At 56.3% G+C, this 18,452-nt stretch overlaps 1 protein-coding gene across 2 annotated transcripts in view; it reads right to left on the bottom strand.

Moving 5' to 3' along the window:
- Nucleotides 1-390: 390 nt before the first annotated feature.
- NUDCD3 (NudC domain containing 3) overlaps nt 391-18,452 on the bottom strand; it is a 62,243-nt gene continuing 44,181 nt past the window's right edge. Inside the window, exons 4-7 of one of the 2 annotated variants that reach the window (XM_086697182.1) lie at nt 11,332-11,475; nt 3,805-3,993; nt 1,508-1,736; nt 391-510 (exon numbers count right to left, since the gene is read on the bottom strand). In XM_086697182.1, coding sequence (XP_086553308.1) covers nt 1,626-1,736; nt 3,805-3,993; nt 11,332-11,475 — 444 coding nt within the window. In that variant the 3' untranslated portion in view covers nt 391-510; nt 1,508-1,625. The remainder of the gene's footprint in view (nt 511-1,507; nt 1,737-3,804; nt 3,994-11,331; nt 11,476-18,452) is intronic. The other variant, XM_086697183.1, reaches the window with a different exon arrangement.

The following is an 18,452-nucleotide window of genomic DNA, read 5'->3' as shown; positions in this document are numbered from 1 at the left end:
ATGGGGTCATGTGCCCCCTCCATTGGTTCAAAAATCGCAAACCAGGAAACAGCGCCAGCCCTGCCCACTGAGTGCGGTCCCCCCCGCGACAGAGTGCACAGGAACGTGGGCGTGAGGGTCCACTGGCCACAGTTTGGGATCTCTGCTCACCCTGGGTTTCCAGAACCTGCCGCAGACAGATGGGGGCCCTGCAGCTACAATCCTTTTCTCTTGATCCAAAACTCATCAGATTTCCGAAAACCACAGGTCAGAGACCAGCCTGGCTCACAAGACACCGAGGCGTTCTCGGTGGTTTGCAGTGGACATGAGCCAAGGACCTTGTGGCTGGAGTCCCAGAAACCTCCACACACACACAGACAACGTCTCAAATGACACACAGGGACCCTGAAGTGCTTAAATACAGATTTATTGCAAACAGACACTGGAGAAGGGGGACTTCGCAGGCAGGCACCCCGCGGTTCCTCGGACCTCCGCTGACGGAGCTCAGTAGCCGGTCTGCGGCTGCCGTGTCTAAAGAGAGAAAACACGCAGGCTGCACGGGCTCCAGGGCCCAGGCCAGCAGCGAGGGGCAGAGGACGCCCAATGGAAGGGCAAGGGTGGCCCAGCAGCAGCCACATGGACAGGTGCCTTGGCCCCACCGGCCGCTCCCAGACGCGGGTGGGACATGGTCACGGCAGGCAGGGTGGGCAGAAACGCAACACTGAAAACAAAGTCGGGCAAAGGAAGACACGTGACCACAGAGTCCACGGCCCCCCCATCTCCCAAGTAGCACACCCTCACCAACAGTTTTCACACGCGCACGTCAACACACAGGCGTGCAAATCCAGGGGGCCTGAAGAGGGGTCTCAGCAGCTTGGCGATGCCCTCGATGGCACCAGAGCCACCTGATGCCTGGTCGATCAGGAGACTCAGGGGTTCCCCACCCACTTCTGGCCACCCTGAGCCAGAAACCTGTCCCCACACGACTGTTGACATGCCAGCTCCCAGCTACTCAGGTGAAAGGAGGGGTCTCCTGAAGGACCACCCCCAGAAGGAGTCCTTCTCCCCAGCCCCAAGGGCAGAGCCCACGAGGGTGGCCCACGGCGACGGCCACGGGGCTGGCAGAGCAGAGGTGGCAGTGGCCCTGGGCTCAGTGGAAGAGGAGGGGCCGCGCATCGTGGTCTCTGTGATCTCCCGAGGACGCCCAGTCGGCTCTCTTACAAGGACCGGGTCCACAGGAGGACATCAGAGGACAGTTCCTGCTGCGCCTGTGGCCCACGTCCCCAAGCGGCGACCAAGACCCTACTCTGCTCCTCGACGGGTCTGAGCAGGCAGCGGACACACACAAAGGCCAAGCGAGACCACACGTGCGTGCCCAGAGTCAGGTCAAGGCTCGGACCCCGTGCCCCCTGCACCTGGGGGTGCTGGCCCAGCACCTCCCCCCCCGCCCCCCCACGGGGAAAGCAAGCAGAGCGCGCACAGCAGCGAGAAGAGAGCGGGGGGGGGGGGGGGCCAGTGGCCCGCTCACCCCACACTGCTCCGGAACAGTCTGGAGATGCGGGGCTGGGAGCCACAGGTTCACCCTTGAGAGAAAGGCTGGCAGGGGCCAACCAGATGGTGAGCCCCTGCGGGAGGGCGCCAGGGCGCTAAAACTGCACGGCCCCCGGGGAGATGTTGAACATGGCTGGGTCAAACCGCTGGCCTCGGAAGGGAGAGCCTTCTGCATCCCACCCCTTCTTCAGCATCTCATGGACTTTCTACAAACAGAAAACAGACACAGAGGTTAGCCGCACAGCCCAGAGCAGTGCTCACTCGGCCTCCTCCACGGGAGGACCTGCCTGGGCGACCGCAGGCCCTCACGCACACGCCCCACACACAGGGCAGGGGGAGAAACCCTGGTGTCCAATGAGGCTGAGGGACTGTCCTGACTGGGACCACTCTTCCCCGTCGCTAAACCCAGCGGAGCAGGGGCGAGCACATCAGACTCGCACCAGGGACCTGGACACCAGCCCCAGCCGACACAGAGTGGGTACGACGGGACCCCCACCCACTGCTTTAGCTCCAACTCCCTCCTGCCACCCCCTTTCAAGCCCTCTCCTCAGTCACACTCTCTCCACGCTGGACATGACTTGCATGGGCCCTGCGTCTCCGGGGTAGGCCCTGAGCCCACTCCCCACACCAGCCCTGCCCCAGGCCCTCACGGGGAGCCACCAGTCAGCCCTGCTGCATCTCTGGCCCCACACATCGCCCTTCTCCCAGGGACCAGCTTTCCTCCAGAGGCCACCAGTTGAGCTGTCCACAGCTGTGCGCGGCTTCAGCACCTCTGAGCCTCCCCTGCTCCCAGCACAGCCTGCCTGCGGCCCTCGCACTCTCCTTGTGGCCCAAACCCACCCCCCACACCGTGCTTCCCCCATGGCCGCGTGCAGGGATGGCCCTCGTTTGCACATACTCCTCCCCGAATCCCCACCAAGCCCGGGCGCGTCCCAGACAGCAGAGCCTGTGCCACTCATTCACTAGGGTCTCACCCGGGAGAGGGGCACGTGTGGCCCCTGGCTCCCTCGTGCCTGCTGAAGGTGCCCAGAAAGCATCGCTCGTGCCCCGGGGCCAGCATGCTGTCCAGCACACAAATCCGTCTGGACTCCCCTCCGACTCCAGGCACAGAGCTCATCCCACGAGCCGGCAGCATCTTCAAAGCTCTTCAGACACTTCCCCGTCGGCTGCCTGGCCTTGGGCCTGTCAGCAAGGGTCTCCTGCTCCCCCTCGGGCCTGAGCACCCGGCCCCCTCCCGGGCAGCGACCCTAGACCCTCCCTCGGGGTCCACGTCCACTCAGCTTTCATCCGCCAGCCACAGGCGACCGTCACGTGACTAAACCAGCCCGGCTGCTAAACTCGCACAAAGACAAGTCCCCTGCCCGCAAACTCCATGGTCACAGCCAAAGACTCGGCCCAAGAGGTACTGAGAGCCTCCCCTCCTGCCCTGTGAGCCCTGGTGATCAGGGAGCCCGGCTGAGAGAAGATTTGGAGACTGGGGGCAGGAGCCCACTCGGGATGCAGCAGTCAGCGCTCCGAGTGACCCTCGCAGGAAAGCCGGCTGCACGGGGAGGAGGGGATAAAGACAGGGCAGGCAGAAGGGACACACCAGCAGTGGACCCCCGACATCGGCAGGACCACAGTGAACGCCCCAGGACGCAGAGGACACCTCCGAATCTCAACGCCACTGGGGGGCTCCTGTGTGTGACGCACGTGGAAAAAGAAAACAAACCCTAGGATGTGGGTGGCTGTGGTGCCCAGCAACACCCCCTCACCCGTCCAGCCCCCTTAAACACTGGGGTCCTGGTTCCCAACAAGGGGAGCAAACAGTAACCTGAGAAAGGTGACCCTTTCTTCTGCTCTTGGGAATGAATGAATGCATCCACCCCACCCTCTTCTCTGCCCCCAGCGTGGGCCTCTGTGGACAAGGGGCCCCTCCCGCCGGCCCCCCGGACATCTCAGGCCTCTGACATTTGTTCCAAAGGGACTTGGAAGGAGGCCTCGCGGGGCCCCTGGTCAGACTCCCATGAGCCCTGTGGGAGGGAGAGAGCTAGGGTCACATGTGGAGTTACCGCATCTGTGTGGACCTGCCCGTCGTGGCCCCACCACCTGGGCTCTGTCCAGGTGTGGAACACGCGCCCCATGCCAGACAGAGACCAGGCGACCGGGCTAGAGCGGCCTGCGAGGACCCAGCAGACAACCGGCTATGCCACGGCAGGAACAGCCCCGCCACGCCACCAGCCCCCACCGGATCTTCCCTGCCCAGCACAGCCCCTCCCCTACATGCCCCCTTACCAGCTCATGGCTCTGCGGCTTGCCCTGCAGCTTCTGGTGGTAGTCAAAGGTGAGCCTATCCAGCACCGCGTGCTCCTCCTCGTCCACCGTGGCCATGGAACGCTCCTTATTGATCTTGTCGATGTCGATGTGCTCCTCACCCTCCAGGACTGCGCTCCACCAGTACTCACCCACCTTGTTCAGGCTCACCTGGGGCACATGGGGCAGGGGGGGCAGGGGGGTGCAGAGCTCAGTGCATATGTGTGTGGGGCACCGGTCAGGGGGCACATGGGGGGGGGAACGGGGCTCAGTGTGTATGGGGCACCGGTCAGGGGACACGTGGGGGGGCCGGGCTCAGTGTGGGGGGGGGCACCGGTCAGGGGGCACATGGGGGGGACGGGGCTCAGTGTGTGTGGGGGCACCGGTCAGGGGACATGTGGGGGGGCCGGGCTCAGTGCGTGTGTGTGGGGGGGGGGCATCGGTCAGGGGGCACATGGGGGGGTGGGGCTCAGTGTGTGTGTGGGGCACCGGTCAGGGGACACACTGTGGGGGGGACGGGGCTCAGTGTGTGTGGGGGCACCAGTCAGGGAGCACATGGCGGGCAGCAGGGGGCTCAGTGTGGGGGACGGGGCACCAGTCAGGGGCCCGGGGGATCAGGCCTTGCCCCACCCCCCACATCCTCTCTGAAGCCCAGGACCCCACCCAGCCCCCCTCACAGCCTCCCTGCACCACCAGGGATACACTGGACCCCAAACAGGAGCCTCTATCCACATCCTTCGGCCCGGCCCTGCCGGCTCACCCGGCACATGCCAGTGTCGGGACTGCATACGGGGAGGGCCCAGACTGCACGCCTCCTGGGGACTGGTGGCCAAGAACTGACAAGTGGGCGGCCCACTCTCCCTCACACTGTCCATTTACCATCCAATGGCCTGAAACCCGTCATGACCCAAAGGGCCAGGTGGGAGAGCAGATGTGACCAGCCAGCAGCCAGAGCAGGTCCACGTCGGGGCAGCACCCTGGGAAGAGGGTTACTGGCTGGAGAGCGATCATGACACCACAAACCCAGACCTGGTCCCCACCAGGGACATTTGCGAGGTCCCTGAGATGGATTCGGGCTGTGGGCACTGATACAGGGCGGGCCACAAGTGAGAGGATCACAGCACGGTGACAGCGTGGCATCAATGTCAGCACAACAGAAATAAGCCTCCCCTCTTCCGCACCGACTGTCCCAGGGGGCGTGGGGCTCTGAGTGCCCCCGCCTGCCAGCCCAGCAGAGGAAGGACTTCTCCCCGCCAATGCCGTGGTCTGCGTGTGGGGTGGATTTTGTTTCCAGATGCTCCGTTCAGCTGGCTTCTTACGGACTCTGCTCCTCAGTTTGGGCCTGGGGACCCGACCTGGCCAAGGCCCCAACACTGAGAATCTTCACTGAGGTGCAAATCTGTGTTCCTTCCAAAGCAACGAAAACCTCCCGAGTGGAAGCGTACTCCATCTTCATCGTTCCTGGAGAGATGCCCAAGGTGCTGATCTATCTCGGGAAACACAGGCCCTCTAGGCTCATTCTGTGTTCCCTCCGCTGTCACCCTGGCTGGGGTCTCTGCAGACACCCTGGAGGCCGCCACTCCAGGAGCCAGCCCTGCCCTGCCCCAGGCTCCACCGCTAGCCCTTCTCACCCGAACCACGAACCACATGCAGGGTGTCTGGGCAGGTGTGCACGCATGACCAGGCCCCGTGCAGCCTGGGGATAGGATGGGCTGATGCTGCACACAAAGAACACAGTGGGCTGCACTGCCCGCGCATCTTGGGTCCACACAGCAAACACTCCCAGGCCCTTTGCAAACCCAACAAAAACCAAAACAATCCCAATACCACTTTTAAAAAAATTCTTCTTGAGGTGAAGCTCACAGGAGGCGCCTGGGTGGCCATTGGCTGAGTGTCCAACTCTTGATTTCAGCTCAGGCCATGATCCCAGGGTCACCGGGTGGAGCCCCACGCTGGGCTCTGCACTGGTAGTGTGCCACCTGCTTGGGATTCTCTCTCTCCCTCTCTCTGTCCCTCCCCCACTCATTCTCTCTCTCTCTCTCAAAATAAATAAACTTCAAAAAACTAAAGACAACGAGTCTGTGTCAGTGCATACACAGTGTTGTACAGCCTCCACCTGTATCCGGTTCCGCAACGGGGTCACCACCTCAAAAGGAGCCCTGTTCCCGCAAGCAGCCCCTCCTCCCGGCCCTGAAACACGTCACGTGTCCTTCAGTGCCCCGCCTCTTGCACTCAGCATGGTGTCCTCGAGGTACATCCACACTGCAGTGGCCAAAACAAGACGGCGCTGAGGAGACGCCCTTGGGACAGAGCTTGAGGCCCTGGGTCTAAAGGAGCCTGATGGCTCAACGTGGGGTTTTGATTTTTCACTGTAACATTGTTACTTTCCTAAAAATCAGGTTTGTGGAGTCTGGGGGTACGTCCTGAGCCCCGACAAACACACAGCCACACAGCCAGCAGCTCCGGGTCACGAGTCCTTGACGACCAAGGGTGCAAGCACCTGTTCTCAAGTTTCTCTGCCATCATGGTTTTTTGAACATTTTACTTGCAATAATTCCAAACACATCCGTGCGCTTTTCCCCGGACCTCCCAGCAACATGCTTTATCATCACGAGTCTGCACACGAACCCTGTTTAAGGACATGCGTAACACACAGCAAACTCCAGGATTTTTTTCTGAACCACCTTGACCCTTGACCCCTGATATTTCCATGAGGACCTCCTTCCTCTACTAGAACCGCAGCTCACCTTCCCTCCAGCACGGGATGTGCGCTGGGGTCCTGTCCCCACTCAACTGGAACATTCCGCGGCCTCTCCTAAAGACCATTCTTCATTTGGGGTTTGTCTGGTGTTTCCTCCTGATTAAACTCAGAGAAGCATCCCCAACAGGACACAGCAAAGGTGACGCTGTGCCCTCCTAGCATGTCCCCCGTTTAGGCACAGACGTCATGCAGCCACATGCTCTGTGCATTCCTCCTTGACCCCATCTTCCCCACACTGGTGGCAGGGGCCTCCTCCTCCACGACAGCTTCCTCCTGGACGCCCAGTGTTTCAAAGGCCCCCACTCACTCCCGTCCCCAACTACGCTGGTGTTCAGTCTCCTGGCTTGACAGGCCGGCGAGCTCACTGCCATCTGGTAACATGCCCCCCCTTACCTGGCCTCCCTCCAGGATCCTGTACAGACTGGGTCCCAGACCCAGAACCAGCTTCCTGAAATGTCCTCACAGAAACTTCAAGCTCCACATGAACAAGCTCATAACGCCCACAACCTGTGCGGGTGAGTCACCACCTCTGCCTCCCCCACCCCCCTCCATGGCAGAGCTGTGTCCAAGCAGGCGGCCAAGTGCCTGCTGAGGTGCCCTCTGGACAGTGCAGGCTGGGGAGGCAACCATGAAAGCTGTGGACAGGGGCTCCGCGGAGGCGCATCAAGCCCAGGACAGATGACAGGAAGTTGCCCTCTGCAGGCGCTTCTGTGAGGGGATGGGGATCTGCATCCAGAACCTTCCAGAACCTGCCGGAGGCGCACCATGAGGGACGGGATCCACATCTAGAACCTGCTGGAGGCGGTGCCATGATGGGTAATCTCCTGGTGTTCCATGTTGTCCACAAGTTTTTTAAGCTTACAAATCAAAGCACCACGTGGGCCAAACAGGACAGGGCCACAGTGTGTGGTGCAGGTGTGGGGGAGGTGGGAGGACCCACGTGCTGAAAGCACAGGGCAGCCAGGTGGTGCTGAGCAGGGTCTCTGCGGGATAGAGGGACAGTATCTGGGTCCCCTGGGAGCACGGCCCACCGGTCCTGTCAGCACATCCCTACTGCCCTGGCCCCCCGCCCCCACTCCCTGCTGGGGCTCAGGGACACCTGTGGTGGTGCCAAGGTGCTGACTGTCCCAAGAAACTCCCAGGACCCCGGGAGATGAGAGTGCTGAAAGCCAAGGGCCTGCATTTCATTCTGGCGACTGGTTTTCAGGCTTCCGGCATACGCCAAAATGCTAACGTTATTTAACCTGCATTTGGGAGGAAGAAGGATACGCTCTCTGTGACACTGGTGGCCACCAGCGAGGAAACAGCAACGGGAAGGCCCTTCCTGAGAAACCCACATCCCCACCAGCAGAGGGAGAGAGAGAGAGAAAGGAGTGCAGGGGGACCAGCAGTCAGGACGCACAGGGACCCAGGTCACCACAGAAACAGCGCAGGGGGGGAGCCCCTGGCAAACGGCCAAGGACCACAGTCAGCCTGCAACTCTGCTTCTGAGAACTGAACTTAAGGACCTAAGTCAGTCATCCAAGCACGCGGAGGCACAGCATGTACACATGCTCACCCCCGTGTCCCCCGAGCAGACATGGGCCCCAGAACACCCTGCACCTGCTGAGCCAACCTGAATGGCTAGAGGGTCAGCTGATGGACCACCCCCGCCTGGGGTGCATCTCAACCCTCCACCCCCAGACCCTCCCCCTGGCCCCGGCCCCCGGCCCTGGGCACCAAGCCACCAGCACCACCTGGAGGGGAACCGAGGACAGTGTGCCGGGCGGTTCTGGGACAGAACGGTCGGGGGAGGCGCTGACTTCATGTCTCTTGCCTGAGAGGCATTCTCGAGTGTGGGAGGGAGGGAGGCAAGAGCTGTCATCCGGTTTTAGCTGCCGCCCCTGCCTGCTCCGAAAGCAACCACTTGGGCGAGGGGGGCGGCTGGGAAGCAGGCGGCCTCGACTGTCAGGAGGTCAGGGGCGCGGACCAAGGACTCTGTTGAGGTGAAGGCAGTCCTGGGGTGCCCACCTGCTCTGTGAGGCCCTCGTGGACACACTGACACCCGAGGCCTGTGCCACTGCCCCAGGGCAGCAGGGAACACTTGCCCTCTCCGGGTGAGACCAGCTGGCCCCTCCCGAGGGGTCCAGGGACGGGCTGTGGCCCCAGTCTCTGCCTGTCTTCATGTTACTACTGATTTGCGCATCCTCCTCTGTCTCACACTTCCCTCTCGTCTCCCGTGAGGTAGCACGTGCAGGTTCCAGGCTCTGGTGAGGACACCAGGACATGTGGGGCCCTCTGCAGCCCTCAGGAGAGGGGCCCTTGACCATGTTCCTTAGCGGCCCACATGTCGAGAGTGACCGACCACGGCTCTCGGCCTCATCTCGAGGATGAGGAACCGAGCTCCCATGGCTGATGAGGTTCCCAACGCCAGGCAATGCTGACCAGAGGAGGGGCCCCGCCAGCCCTGCCGTCTGCCCCCGATGCCCGAGCAACACGGGCTTGTTCCCAGCAGCAAACACAAGCAGGGCCTTCACGTGTCAGAACAGCTGAGCCACGGTATCATCTCAGATGCATGACCCCAAACATCACCGACAGATGAACTATCAAACCCAGACTACGGCCTGTGGTCGGGAGCGAGGAGACACGGGGGAAAGACTGCATCCCATGGGCAGGACACATCAGCCATGCCATGGCCAGGCTGAAGAGTGAGCTTGGGGACAGACAGGCAGGCGGTGAGGCCCGCACACACGTGGCTCCAGCACAGACAGCCAAGCACTCTGCAGACAGTGGGGAGGGACCTGTCCGGCACCCGGGGATCCAGGGTTTCCACATGGACCCTGCTGGCAGGAGGTCCACAGGGAAAACTCCTCAAAGCTGTGTTCCTGGCAGCAACAAGTGCACCAGCTCCGGGATGGCGAGGGCGACCACAGGAAGGCCTCCAACCGGCCACAGGCACTTCTCCCGGCCCCGTCCTGGGCGTCCTGCAGCGGGAAGGCCGACAGGGAGGGAACAGGCAGGCTTCAGCTCGGGTGAGCCACTTCCAGGTGCAGGGTCCGTGTCCAGAAAGCAAGCTTCCAGAGAGTTTACCGTGTTACCAGGCCACTCTGAGAGCCCGGCCCCCTGTGTGCTTGCAAGTGGCAGCCGGGACGATGAATCGCACTCCGGCCCGGCCACAGCCCCACTTAGGCACACGCGCACAAAACAGAGACAACATGGCCACGAGGACGTCAAAGTCACCTCTGCCAAGCAAAGCCATTACGAGACGCACTACCGAGTCATGAGCAGCATGTTTCCACAGCAGTGATGTCAGGTACACCAGTCACAGTGGATGTGAGGCCAGCCTGTCCTTGTACGGACATGGTTTCGTGCATCCCAGAGGAAGTGTCAGGGCAGACAGACTGCATGGTGAGGGCTTCCCAGCCATGCTCCTCTGGGGAGCACAGCAACGGTACCACCAGGACTCACCCTGGACACTGCTCTGGAGCCACTGCACCCCTTGTCCACGGGCTCCGGCCTCACAGCTCCACCTGTGCCACTGGAGCTGCCAGCAGCTGTCATGGGGCGAGGGGCAAAGAGACCCTGACTGTGCCTCCCACGACCATGGGAAGTAAGGCCGTCATCGTGAAGGTATTTTGCAAATGAGAGGAGCTGGAGACACCGCCGCCCACATGGCCGGGTGCAGGGATGGCTTTGGGGGGGGGGGGGGGGGGGGATGGGAGGCACAGCCTGACGGCCAGAAGGGCTGAGCCCCAGGTTGACGAGAGGGAGGCGGTCTCACGGAGATAAGCCTCGCAAGGACAAGGACGTGCAAAGCTAGGTTCAGAACAAGGGCCAAGCAGACCTGCCTGTGCTCTGCGACCCGGTGTCGTCGTCATGCGGAGGGGCCTGTGCTCTGCGACCCGGTGTCCTTGTCATGCGGAGGGGCCTATGCTCTGCGACCCGTTGTCCTCGTCACGTGGAGGGGCCCCATGTGCCAAGGGACTCCAGCACCCCAGCACTGACAGACCCCTCTCCACCCCACGGCCCTGACGGTCCCCACAGACAGGCTGGCCCACTGGCACCCATCCCGCGGAGATGCTGATCTTCATAAAACCGAAACACACATTTTTTTGCTTTCTTCTTTCCTTCCTTTCTGGCACACGTGAAGAACGTGCCTTTAAAACCCTCAGGTTTTGTCCAAAGACCTGGTATCTTCCTGTCTGGTGAGGCACCCGTGCCATACGAGGTCCCGCTGGGCAGCACCCACCGACCAGGCCAAGACCCTAAAGAGGGGGCGGAGCCATGGAAGGTTCCAGTAAACAGGGCACTGAAGCTCCTGCTGGGGCTCTGCAGCCCCGAGTGGCTCAATGAGACCCCCGCTGTCCAACGAGCGGTCCGACTGTGCTCTGCGTCCTCTGGTGCAGCATCCCGGAAATCCAACCTGCCTCTCAATCCTCGCCTTACTTGACTCTGCCTCCGACATGACCCAGGACCTGGCAAGCGGAAGCCTCTGGGACCAGGGGTCACATCCAAGCGAGCTCTGCCATGCAGGGATGACCCTGCCAGGAGCCTCTCCATGCTCACCGAGTGCAGCCACCACGTGTGCCCGAGGACGGACCACCGTGGGTCTCATGTTAACGTGGCTCCACTTCAGAGTGCCAAGTGGTGGGGGCCTGTAGGGCCGAGGCCAGCAAAGGCGCCCTGAGAGGCGCCCTAGACCGCAGGACCCCCCCACTGCCCCCAGCCCCCACTCCTTCCCGCAGCCCAGCATGGATGCCCACACTCACCAGAACGCACTTCCCAGGCTCCAGGCTCCAGAGGGAGCTCTCAGTATTGACTTTGTGGGTGAACTTCCCTTCCATGAGGACGTGCTCCCCAGCTTCCTCCAGCACGGCCACCCGGATGGAGCTGCTGCTCAGGGCCACCGAGACCTGGAACCGAGGAGAAGGGAGTCACCTGGCACCCCAATGGGTGCCCAGCACACTCCAAAGCAGGAGCCGGGTGCAGACCAGAACACGACACAGGACTACCCGGGGGCAGCAGGCAGCTGGACGAAGTCCATCATCCCAACCAAGGGACACCTGAGGAGGCCTGCGCATCAATCTCCTTCAAGTAAATGTACTGCAAGTTCTGTTTCCACGTGCGCAACGATGACATGGGGAAAACCACTGGCTTCCCACCAAAGCCCCTGCTCCATCAGGGGACCGAGCCCCACGCGGCAGGCAGGCGTGGGTGGCGCAGCTGGGGTGTGCCTCCCTCTCCCATCCCGCCGTCTGGCAGGGGGTGCAGAGCCCCCCCACATGCCCTCTTCCAGGAGCTGCTGAGGCTGCACCGAGCAGAGAGGCACCCACCTCGCTGGCCAGCACCCAGTGCTCCCAAACCCCTGGAGGTTCATTAGATCACGAACTGGACAAGGAGAGCAAACCAGTCCTGTCCCTTTTCAAACTCTGAAATCTGTGTCTATAATGCAAAGTCTTTTCGTGACCGCACGTGAAGAATGCATCAGGTGAAGGGACACTGGAGGTGGGAACCCAGGCCTTCCTAAGGGTGGGCTCCATCCGGTTCTGTGTGGAGGCGACACCCGCCCCCCCGCCATGTGACTCCACAAGTGCTCATTAAACATAAAGTGTTGAAAACAAACTCTGAGAGTCACAGATAGATATTCAGGCTTGGCTGCTGTAACCTAACGTGAAGTACCCTCAGGTGGAAGATGGCCCGTGGCAAGATACCATTCCATCAACTTTGGCTTTCGGAGACAAGGAGAATTCCAGGCCGCACCTGGGGACGGGTGAGCCACTGCCCACACGTGTCCCCACACAGGCTGGGTAGCATCCTGTGGGCACGACTGCCCCGCACCTAACCTCTGGGAGGGTTTACTGTCGACTCGGCCAGCTCTGTGAAGACATGGGTACAACCCGGCGTTACCCGGCACCCAGCACACTCCTGGGGGATCCAATCACTGGCCCGTCAGATGTCCTTGACCATGAACCTGGGCTGCAGCGGAGGCACCCCAGGAGCAAGCTCGCTTTAATAAAATCCTCCCAGTCGGCCTTACATAACCGTAATCTCCAAATTCGGGCAAGCTGCTCATGCTGCTGGTCTTGCACAACAGGGGATGGGCCAAAGCACCGAGGGGACCCAGACAGGACACGCTTCCAGTTCGAGATGTCACTCTGGGAGGGGTGAGTATGTCCCAGCCTCTGCGACCCACAGAAACAAAGCACAAAGAGGAAAAGCCCAGATGGCACAAGGGAGGAGGTGGGAGACCAGCACAGACAAGCTTCCAGCAGCTCCAGGGAGACCAGCACGAGCATGGGGACAGACAGTGTGGAGCAGGGACAAAAGACTGGTCTGCACCTGGGGGCCGTGGCCACCTGGGGCTTCCGGCTGGCAGTCGGCAGGCAGGGAGGGCAGACGCCAAGCAGCTCAGAGTCAGAGTCAGCCCGGGGACGGCTGTGCTGGGGAGGACCCATCAGAAAGGACAGAACACACCGTGGCCCAGACCAGCGCGGGGCGCCATCCCAAACACCCTGGTCAGCAGTGTGACGGGCAGTGTGTGGGGGCCATGTGGGCGGCCAGCCCCTCAGCCCTCCTAGGTGGGAGAGGAGCAGACCCCAGACCGATATGGAGAAAATCATCAACACCATCCCCTACCCTAAAGAATGTGGAAAATAGGTTTTTAAATAAAAAACAACCAGGGAACTCAGAATTGCATCCTGAAGGAAAATCTGCAGCATGGAACACAAAGACTAGAGAACTAATTAGGAAGAAAGGAAATCCCAAAATATTTCCAATACACACCCTCAGAGAGATGAGAGGAGTGTGGAAGCAAAAAGAAACAGGAGAACAGAATGCTCACACATACTAAACACACAGAGGCTAAAATAAAACTCCCAACAGCAAGGCTGGAAAGCATCAAGGGAGAGACAAGATGCATCAGGCGGTCAGTGTGGCATGCCATAAACCACGGCAGCCACGGGACAATGCTCCAGAGTTGAAGGAAAACGTGCCTGCTGACAAAAAACCCACTGAGGGCTACACAGAACGAATGAAAGATGACTCACACAAACTCGTGGTTTCATAACCTCAGGTGTTTAAGGCCCCGAAAGTTCCCCAGGGAAAAAAAGTTTACTCACAAAGAACCTGAATGGAAGATCTCTAGAATCAGTTACACTGGATGCAGAAGCACAAGCAGGCCATGCCTTCCATCTTCCAAGTGGAGAATTTTCGTGAAGTTAGATTTCTATTCATACCCAAACCAGAGAATAAGCAGAGGTTTAAAATAACTACATTTTAAAACATTCGAGATCTCTGGATTTATAACGTATCTTAAGAAAGTTCCTTGAGGCTAAACCACAGCAAAATGAGAAGAAAATTAAACCAGAGGAAGATCTCCCGCACAGCTTGGTGACCGCAGCTCACATCCCTGTCTCATGTGCGCAGGTTGCTAAGGCAGAACTGAAACACTCCTCACACACACACAAAACCGTAACTACGTATGGCAAAGGAGGCCACCAAACCTGCCATGGTGATCATCCCATGATACACACGGACTTCAAATCAGTACTCTATACACCCGAGCTAGTAACAGCATTATATGTCAATTATATCTTCCTAAAACTGGGGGAGGGGGAAGAGGAAGGTGCAACAGAGATCCCCAACATACTGAATTTCATCTAGAAGTGTGGTGAAAGGAAGCTCCTGGATGGGAGCTGTACAGAACTCAAACACAATCGGCCCAGGTTGGAATGAGAGGTGAAAGGACCTCGGGAAAGTGGTTTCTAGACAATACACTGTACCAGAGAGTCTGGGTGGCTCTGAGGTTATGATGAAAGCATACTATTTTTTACAAGAAAAAGAAAGCAAGAAACACACCAGGAAAACAAGAAGCTACACAAGAAATTTCCTGATCCGAAACAGAAAATAATGGAGTAAAACCCTGAAAAAGCTTTCTTCCAAAAAAGCAACAAGAACACTGGTGAAAACTGTCAATATGTAGTTTCCAAACTTTGGAAACTAACCAAAGGTTTGCAGGAATCCAGAGAGCATTTATGCAAGCAACACAAGCTTTGTGACCTTCTAACTTACCCTAGACCCATTCTCACTCTCCAGTCCCTTGGTAACCCACGCTCCCAGCACAGTATGGCACACCTGAGAGAGCAGAAAGGGGCTGGGGCTCCTTCAAAACTCCATTCCTAAAGAACTGTGAGTACCTGTCCTATGTGACAGTTCCCTGGAAGATCCCACCTGTTAGGCTGGTTTTGAATGGATTCAGAAAAGCCTTTTCCCCAGAGAGTGTTTGCTGCAAACAATTACAGGCTAGTATTTTAATTTCACTGTGGACTGCAATAGTGGATAACAGCTGAGGCAAACAAAAAAAACGCTGGGGAATACAATGTTCATGGAGGTTTTGAACATTTGGGCCACGTGAATGTGCAGGCCGTGTGCAAGCTTAGGAAAAATCCTTAGGTGAGGCCCTAACCCCTCACCACCAGCTGACTTTGAGACTCTGCATGAGCAGGAAATGGAGTCTATGGCAGACTTTTCAACTGCGAGGCTAAGTGTTAAAGGCATGCCCCGATATGTACATGGAGCTCCATGGAAGAAAGATTCACTGGTTCTAGGTGTTTAAGAAAGTCTGTCCAATCGGGACACCTGGGTGGCTCAGTCGGTTGAGCGTCGGACTTTGGCGCAGGTCATGATCTCACAGTTTGCGGGTTCAAGCCCTGCATCAGACTCTGTGCTGACCACTTGCTCAGAGCCTGGAGCCTGCTTCAGATTCTGTGTCTCCTTCTCTCTCTGCCCCTCCCCCGCTCACGCTTTGTCTCACTCTGTTTCTCATAAATAAACAAATGTAAAAAAAAAAAAAAAAAAAGTAAGTCTGTCCAATCATTTGCTGATCACTAAGCTCACCAAATAAAGACTTCACTGGCCACACATGATAAAGAATACACACTTTAGAAAATTAGTTCAGAAAAGTCATCAGGGGCAACTTGGGTGGCTCAGTCAGTTAAGCATCTGACTCTCAATTTCAGTTCACATCATCATCTCACGGTTGTGAGATCGAGCCCACGTCAGGCTCTGCACTGGGCATGGAGCCTGCTTAAGATTCTCTCTCCCTCTGTGCCCCTCCCCTGCTCCTGGGCTCTCTCTCTTTCTCTTAAAAAGACAGAAAGACAGAGAAGAGAGAGAGAGAGAAATAGAGAGAGACAGAGAGAGAAAGAGAGAAAGAAAAAAAAAGAGAAAAGAAAAGAAAAGAAAAGAAAAGAAAAGAAAAGAAAAGAAAAGAAAAGAAAAGAAGTCATCAAACAAGAACTCCATCAAGTACCAACAGCAACAAACCATGGAGAAAAGGAGAGTCTGAGTTCCAGAATTACCACATTGTTAGTTAAAACGCCCAATTTTCAACAAAAAAAATTATAAGACTCACAAAAAACAAAGACAGCCCATACACAATGTACAAAAACAAGCAAAATCTATTCCTGAGGAAGTCTAGACATGAACTTAGTAGAAAGTCTATAAATCAACTATGGTAAATACACTCAAAGAGCTAAAGAAAACCATGTATAAATAACTAAAGGAAAGTATGGGAACAGTATCTCATAAGAAAATCAATAAAGAGATAGATATTACTTTTTTAAAAGAACCAAATACAAATTCTGGAATTCAAAAGTAACTGGGGGAAAAAGAACTGAAGCAAAAAAACCTACTAGAGGGTCTCAGAAGCCAATTACAGCAGCCAGAAGAAAGAACTGGAAAATTTGAAGATAGGTCAAATGAAAGTAGTCAGTCTGAGGAACAGAAAGGAAACAATGAAAAACTGAACAGAGCTTCAGAGACCAGGGGGATGGCAAGAAGCATGCCACAACGTGCATAATGGAGCCCCAGAAGGAAAGAGAAAAAGAGTAGAAAGAATATATGAAACATGGCTGAAAACCCACATTCAAGAAGCTCAATGAACTCCAAGTAGTATAAATCCAGAGAGACCAAGACCTAGACGCATCCAGATCAAACTGTCAAGAAAGCCAGAGTCAGAGAGAGAATCTTGAAAGCAGGATGTGAAGCCACTCAACACCAGGCATGCTCCTCAGCAGGTGCACCAGCTGGTCCACCGCCAGAAACCAGGTTAGAAGGTGGTGGGAGAGAGTACTCAAAGGGTGAAGAGAAGTAGTGTCAACCAGGAATTCTATACCCAGCAACACTATCCTGCAAAAATGAAGGAGAAATTAAGACATTCTCAGAGTAAACAAACAAAAATCCTGAGGGAATTCACTTAACAGGCTCATCTTTCCTTGCACAGGCCCTGCAAGAAACACTAGCCGTCTTCAAGCTGAAATGAAAGGACACTAAACAGTAATTTGAATCCACATGAACAAATAGAGAGTGCTGGTAAAGGGAAATACAGAAGACAGCGTAAGTGTGCCTTTCGTTTGTTAACTCTTCTTCTCTCCTATTTGATTTAAAAGAACTGTACCACAGGGCGCTTGCTGTACTGGGGCGGGGGGCGTGGGGCGGGGTGCTCAGTCAGTTAAGCATCCAACTCTTAATTTCAGCTCAGGTCATGACCTCACATTTTGTGAGATCAAGCCCTGTGTCAGGCTCTGCACTGACAGTGTGAAGGCTGCCTGGGATTCTCTCCCCCCACCCCCCGCCCCTCCCCTGCTCATACACATGCTTTCTCTCTCAAAATAAAAAAATAAACTTAAAAAAAAAAAAGAGCTGCAACACAAAGTAGCAGAGAACAGAAATTACCATATAAAACCCAATTCTGGGGGCGCCTGGGTGGCTCAGTCGGTTGAGCATCTGACTTCAGCTCAGGTCATGATCTCACGGTTCATGAGTTCAAGCCTCGCATCGGGCTCTGTGCTGACAGCTCGGAGCCTGGAGCCTGCTTCCAATTCTGTCTCCTCCACTCTCTGCCCCTTCCCTGGTCATGCTCTGTCTCTATCTCTCAAAAATAAATAAACATTAAAAAAAATTTTTTTAACCCAATTCTGCATACACATTGAAGTTAAGTCTATATTGACTGTAATCCAGAGAAAACAATAAGACAATAATCCCCAAAATACAGTTTAATAAAAGATAAGGTAATTAAATTTTTTTTTCAACGTTTATTTATTTTTGGGACAGAGAGAGACAGAGCATGAACGGGGGAGGGGCAGAGAGAGAGGGAGACACAGAATCGGAAACAGGCTCCAGGCTCCGAGCCATCAGCCCAGAGCCTGACGCAGGGCTCGAACTCACGGACCGCGAGATCGTGACCTGGCTGAAGTCAGACGCTTAACCGACTGCGCCACCCAGGCGCCCCAAAAGATAAGGTAATTAAAATACTACACTAGAAAATCTCTAACACAAAAGAAAGCAGTCATAGAGGAAAAAAGGAACAAAAAATTTCAAAACGTACTACGAAGATCCAAAACTGTGGTAGTGGCATAAAAATAGACATACAGATCATTGGAATAAAATTTAAAATTCAGTAATAAACCCATAAGCTTTATAGTCAGTTGATTTTAAACAAGGGTGCCAAGGCAATTCGATGGGGAAAAGAAAAGTCTTTTCAATAAACAGGACGGTGACAGGGATGTCTACATGCAAAAGAATGAAGTCAGAGCACTCCCTCCTGCCTTCTACAAACATGAACTCTAAATGAATCAAAAACCTCTATGTAGGAGCTAAAACCATAAAACTCTCAGAACGAAACAAAAATGTAAATATCCACACCATGGATCAGGCAACAGTTTCTTAGGTGTGCATGTGCAACCAAAAATAAACAGACAATACGGTCTAGACTTTATAAAGATTTTTGTGCTTCAAAAAACATCATCTCTTGGAGTGCCTGGGGGCTCAGTCGGTTAAGCGTCTGACTCTTGGTTTTGGCTCAGGTCATAATCTCACAGTTCTTGAGTTC

The sequence above is a fragment of the Puma concolor genome, chromosome A2 (genome assembly GCF_028749965.1).
Source record: "Puma concolor isolate L17-30 chromosome A2, mPumCon1.1.hap2, whole genome shotgun sequence".
Taxonomy (NCBI): Eukaryota; Metazoa; Chordata; class Mammalia; order Carnivora; family Felidae; genus Puma; species Puma concolor.
This window is presented reverse-complemented; position numbering and strand designations above follow the sequence as displayed.